The sequence below is a fragment of the Seriola lalandi genome, unplaced genomic scaffold (genome assembly GCF_002814215.2).
Source record: "Seriola lalandi dorsalis isolate HSWRI2012SDOR001 ecotype SW California unplaced genomic scaffold, Sedor1 jcf7180002054264, whole genome shotgun sequence".
In the NCBI taxonomy this organism is placed as follows: domain Eukaryota; kingdom Metazoa; phylum Chordata; class Actinopteri; order Carangiformes; family Carangidae; genus Seriola; species Seriola lalandi.
This window is the reverse complement of record NW_019524817.1, coordinates 137,353-143,197: the sequence shown is the minus strand read 5'-3', so window position 1 is coordinate 143,197 and position 5,845 is coordinate 137,353. Positions and strand designations below refer to the sequence as shown.

The window sequence follows — 5,845 nt, the reverse complement described above, 5'->3', positions numbered from 1 at the left end:
CATCCCAAATAACATCATATGTGGCACTGCAAGCTCAACATGAATACATAATGACAGTATGTGTGCGCGCGCGTTTGCGTGGGCGCGCCCACGTGAGAGAGAGAGAGAGGAGAAATGGAGAGAGAGAGAGAGAGAGAGAGAGAGGGAGGGAGGGAGGGCTCTGGGTGTCTACTTGGGTAAGAAGTTACTTCTAATTAGCCCGTCTCTTCTTGCTCGCCTCACTTGTCGACACTGCAGATCCACATCCTCACCTTAGGGACCAGGGACCGTCAGGGGCCCCTACTCGTTTCAGCACCAGCAACTCTTTTGGAACTGCTGTTTTTTTTAAATTTGCATCTTCCTCCTGGCGACGTCGGTGCGCGCGGCAATTACGCACGACTTGGTTGGAAAAACTATCGTAGCACGAGTCTTGTTCAGTTAGCCTTCATCATTTTTTTTTTTTGGTGCGGTCACTTCTTTCATAATCTTGTGTTAATTTGAGTTGTAGTTATCGTTTTTATCCACTTAGGAGAAGCATTAAATATACACCGGGTTCCTAAATCTGCTGTGTTTTTACGCATCAGGTGAAAACAGGTGTAAAAGTTAGAACCACAGGTGCCTGGCTCGACTGCGCTACGTCACAGTAGTTTACAAAGGCAGTGAAGGAGAAGGCCAGCAAAGAAAAATCAAAAACAACAACTAAGTGACAGACAACTAAAGATAAACAGAGAGGGAGGGAGTGACAGGGAAAAAACGAGAGAGAGAGAGAGAGAGAGAGAGAGAGAGAGACACCCCCTGGAGACTAGCTAGGAGACCCGGCCCCCGGTCACAGAGAAGGAGAGAGAGAGTGAGGGAGTGAGGGAGTGTTTTAAAGCCGGCAGGAGGCATGATGTCCTACATTAAGCAACCCCATTACGCCGTGAACGGGTTAACGCTGTCCGGCCCGGGCATGGATCTGCTCCACTCCGCCGCCGTTGGATATCCCAGTAAGTAAGAGTCTGTGACTTGAATTGTAGATGTTTTAATGTATTTAAAGCTGTTGTTTGAAGTGAAAACGTTCGTGTTGAAATGATGAAACTGAAAAATATTTACTATAAAATGGTCAGTTAAAATAAGAACAATTCGCTTGCATGCATTTTTTTTGTTGTTATTTAGCTGTAAGCTTATGCTTTTTTTTATGTGTATGAATAGACGTCTCTGATTCTTCAGGCATCATAACATGTGTTCACTTGACCTATAAGTTCAGCGGATTACAGAGTCAAAAAACAATTTAAAAAAAACAAAAAAAACGGTGTGTGAATGGAAATGCAGCCTGTTCTCACACGGACTTAACATTAAAACAGGCTCCAATCTGTTGCTCTTACCGTGTAACCTATTTACAGACGGATGCTCATTGTATTTTTATTTAGAGCCATACCATAATGTTAAGTCGTGAATGAATAGGCCACGTCTTATATTGTTTGTTTGGGGGAAACATGACCTGATCAGCATCTGTCATCCTGGACAGGAGAGTTTGAATGAAACGATGCCGAGGTTTGGCACCGACGACAGGAGGCGTGTTACAGACGGAGCTTGGCCTTCTGGTCGCAGATCAGACTTTGAATCGACCAAGTTTTAAGACTCAGATTTTTAATGTAAATTGTGAATTTATGACATGGAAGAAAAAATTTCGTTTCTTCACACTGTATATTTCGATTCAAACTGTCTCATTTATGGAAAATATGAGACGGTTCATCATTTTATTTGATCAAATAAAACGCATCAATCATCAAGACATTCTTTGACCCAACAAAACATTTCTTTTATTCTATCGATTAAAATGTATTAAGCTTTATTTTTCTGGACATGTTCGGTAGAATAATATCTATAAATCCACAGTATCGGCAGTTCTTAAAACGTAGAGAAGAGAAAACAGGCCTGTGTTTTATTATTTGTGCCGCGAGGCAGAGCTAAAATAATTTCTTTAATTCACAAGTAATCACTGAAATTTTATTAAACTTTATTAAAACGTGAATAATGTATTAGGGTATTTTAATAGCCTTAGTATATAGACTGGAACTTCGTGCTTTCTCCAATGTGTCTGTTAAATTGTGAGGAATTTCGTAAGGTTTATCTTTTAAATATAAACATCATAAAAACAACGATGAGACAATAATAATATCCCAATAATAATAATAATAATAATAATAATAATAATAATAAGGTGGATTTTTGCTCGTAGGCACCCCGCGTAAACAGCGACGGGAGCGCACCACCTTCACACGCGCACAGCTGGACATCTTGGAGGCTCTGTTTGCCAAAACCCGCTACCCAGACATCTTCATGAGGGAGGAGGTGGCCCTCAAGATCAACCTGCCGGAGTCCAGAGTCCAGGTAACACACACATCATATACAGTGTTATTTTAGTATTGAATGCTATTTTGATGCAATACATTAAGCTATTACTGTCAGACTGTATGTCTGTGTGTGCTGGTGTGTGTGAGAGAGAGATAGCTCTCCTCACAGTAGCAGATTTTACATTTACTGTTTATTTTCATGATAATTAGATAATTAAATACTGATTTCATAATCATCTGCCATCCTCCAGGTCTGGTTCAAGAACCGTCGTGCCAAGTGCCGCCAGCAGCAGCAGCAGAGCACAGGCCAGTCCAAACCACGGCCCCCTAAGAAGAAGGCGTCCCCTGCTCGTGATGCAAACACTGAGGCCAGTGCCAACGCCACCAATGGACCCTATAGCCCTCCACCCCCTCCTCCAGGCACCGCCATCACCCCAAGCTCCAGCTCAGCGAGCGCTACGGTGTCCATCTGGAGCCCAGCCTCCATCTCTCCGCTGCCAGACCCCCTGTCTGCCTCCACCACCCCCTGCATGCAGCGCACCACCACCTACCCCATGACCTACACCCAGGCCCCAGCGTACAGCCAGAGCTACGCAGGCTCTTCCTCCTACTTCACTGGCCTGGACTGTAGCTCCTACCTGTCACCCATGCACCCGCAGCTGTCAGGCACCGGAGGAGCCCTGAGCCCCATCACAGCCTCCTCGATGGGCGGGCCCCTCAGCCAGTCCCCGGCCTCGCTCTCCTCACAGGGCTACACAGCTGCCTCGCTGGGCTTCGGAGCTGTCGACTGTCTAGACTACAAGGACCAAGCTGCCTGGAAGCTCAATTTCAATGCCACTGACTGTCTAGACTACAAAGACCAGAACTCCTGGAAGTTCCAGGTCTTGTAAATAACAGGAAGTGGGAGGCGGGGAGGGAAGGGGGGTAGGGGAAAAAAGTGAGAAATCAAACAAAATCGAAGTGGTGTGAATAACCCAAGATTGCTTTTGGTGTGTGTTAGAAGAAGGAAGAGAACTTGAGACACAGAAATCAATTAATCATTATCAGTTGAAGACCTAATCAGCTGAAATAATCTTTTCATTTTTGCAGAAAAATATAAGTGGAAGTAAACTAATCTGTCGATGCTTGGCTTGGTGATTGTAACAAAGAGATGACAGTAGAGTTCAACAGCATAGAAATCAGACTTGAAATCAAGGAACGGCACAAGATTAAAATATCTGTACAATAAAATCAAATTACTGAGAAGGAACAGCAGATTTTTTTTCTCCAGCTCAGTGAATTAGAAGGTTGAAATTGCTGCTTAAACATAGTGTAACTATTACTGGTGACAAGAGGCTTTACCGTCAACATGCAAAACAAAGGATATTTTTGATCGATGACTCTGTAGTTTTGGTTTATGGATTTTTTTTTTTCTGTTTTTGGTTTGATTGATAGAGATGAAACTGTTTGACCGGCCTTGACTTGAACCAAATTTGAAGCTGAGCTTATTTTCAATGACCTACAAGTTTAATTAATGCATAGACAGCCTTGAAATCGACGTTTTAAACTGACGACAGCCCAAGTTTCTGTTCATTTCTTCCTTCTAGACTTTCTCTTGTATTTTCTGTGATGTATTTTTTTTTTTCTGAAGCTGCTTTTCATCACTGAGCTGACTCAAAAAGCTTTGAGCCAAACAACTCAACTAACTCATGCAGACATCCAGGAGAGGTGTCTTTTACAGGGTGGCCACTAATTCAGTATCATGTGAAAATTGTATAGCAGACAGAAGCGGATGATTCCCAGTAGCCTTGTATGATACTGACCCTCTGCAGCCTGTGTGTAATATACAAGCGGAGGGGGGAGAGTCGCTCACTGAAGTGACTGCAGTACAAACCTGTTGCCTTTGAGCATGGTTGTAATCGGGAGCAGAATGGCTTGTACATTGTTGGTTTAATAGGATCATTTCCAGACAATTTGGGCAACAATGGTTTCATTGTGGTGCTTGGCAGCCGAGTACCCAGCCCCCCCCCCCCTTCCATCTCACAGTGTTTGCATGAGGTTAGAGAATTGTTGAAGCAGTTCTTGAATTTATAAATGACTTTGTCATATTTTTTTTTGGTTGCTTTTTTTGAACTGGTGTTTGATGGGAGAGAAGGCTGCGCCGGAGAAAGGGAAGGGACTGGGCCGCAAATTGCAGCCCCCCCTTTGCACAGAGAGTTAGGTGCCTCTCTCACCTCCCACCTGTAAAGATGTGATGGGTACCACTTTATGTGTTTGATGTATTGTTTGATTTTTTTTTTTTTTTTTGTATTAGACTTAAACAACATTATGTTTCTTTAAAAATCTGTGAATTCGTTGAAGTAAAAATTGTGGTAATTTGTTTTGAAGTTGATATTATTATCAGTATTATTACTATCATCATTAATATTATGTCTTCAGCTGACATGGACATTGCTAATATTCTTTTTGTTGTTATTTTGTAAATATTAAAACTTGAAAATGCAATCATGTCTGGTATCAGCGATGTGTTGTTACGCAGACGCTCCACCCAACAGAATCTCTCTTTCTTACTTTCTAGAAAACTGCCAACTTTCTATTTTTTTCTGTTTATATTTTTCTGGTCTCTGCTTCTTCTGTTTTTTTTTTTTTTTCAAACTCAGGGGTTTATCCAATAAAAGTAGCAGTAATAGGATACAATGCTGTTTATGCTTCTTAATCATTTACTGTACTTTTATCTTTTGCATTACTATAATCTTCTCTGCTTATTTTTCTGACATGAATTATTTTGTATATTTCATTTGTCTCCTGTGTTTGACCAGTCTCACCACTACCATGCTAGATAGCTATGATGTTTCTGAGACATTAAACAACTTCATTAAAACTCTGTGGTCATTGTGTTCTGTAAGTCAGTGGATCTGAGCTTCTATACCTCTGAACCTTTAGGGCTGCAATAGGAAAAAAAAAAAAAAAAAGGGAGTGTCTAACATCCAACGAGGAGGAGATCGGGAATCCATTTCTGGGAGTGTTCCACTAATCCATACAAGAGGTTGAGTGGGTATAAGGCAGAGATGAGAGGGAGCAGGGTAGAGAGGACAGAAAACAGATTAGAACTAACCATAACACAGGGTACCGCTCCACCAGCCCCGAACTGAAGTACCAGAGATGTGCAGATTATTTTTGGATTGCTGAATGTTTCTGTGTGTTCCTGCCACCAGCGGGACAGAGGGTCAGCTCCATGGGGGTTGTGAAAAGTGCAGTGCATGAAAGGTTTTAGGCTGTGCTGTTAGCTGCGTGGTGTGTTGGGGGTGCTTGTCTTAAAACAAGGCTGTGGGCCTTGAGTCACAATGCACACAATACAAACAATACAAGACACATATGTCGAGAAAAAGACACCATAGTGATGTTTTTGAGTCTTAACTAAGGTGGTTTTTAAACTGTAGCTAGTGGAAAAAACTGGACTGGTATGAACTGAACTGACTTAAATGAAAATGACTCACGCTGGATTGAATTTAATGTTATAAACTTCAGCAAATGATCAGATTATAAATATT

The 5,845-nt window shown here is 42.0% G+C and overlaps 1 protein-coding gene across 1 annotated transcript; it reads left to right on the top strand.

Moving 5' to 3' along the window:
• The first annotated feature begins 223 nt into the window (after nucleotides 1-223).
• LOC111654230 (homeobox protein otx5-like) lies at nucleotides 224-5,178 on the top strand. The gene is made up of 3 exons (XM_023405165.1): nucleotides 224-965; nucleotides 2,201-2,352; nucleotides 2,567-5,178. The coding sequence occupies exons 1-3, from the start codon at nucleotides 866-868 to the stop codon at nucleotides 3,203-3,205; spliced, it is 891 nt and encodes a 296-aa protein (XP_023260933.1). The 5' UTR covers nucleotides 224-865; the 3' UTR covers nucleotides 3,206-5,178.
• Nucleotides 5,179-5,845: the final 667 nt, after the last annotated feature.

Excerpts from the sequence above, each read along its gene's own strand:
- LOC111654230 (XM_023405165.1), top strand. The coding sequence starts at position 866 with ATGATGTCCTACATTAAGCAACCCCATTACGCCGTGAACGGGTTAACG. Across the intron at positions 966-2,200 it reads CGCCGCCGTTGGATATCCCA|GCACCCCGCGTAAACAGCGA; the intron begins GTAAGTAAGAGT and ends TTTTGCTCGTAG. Across the intron at positions 2,353-2,566 it reads TGCCGGAGTCCAGAGTCCAG|GTCTGGTTCAAGAACCGTCG; the intron begins GTAACACACACA and ends GCCATCCTCCAG.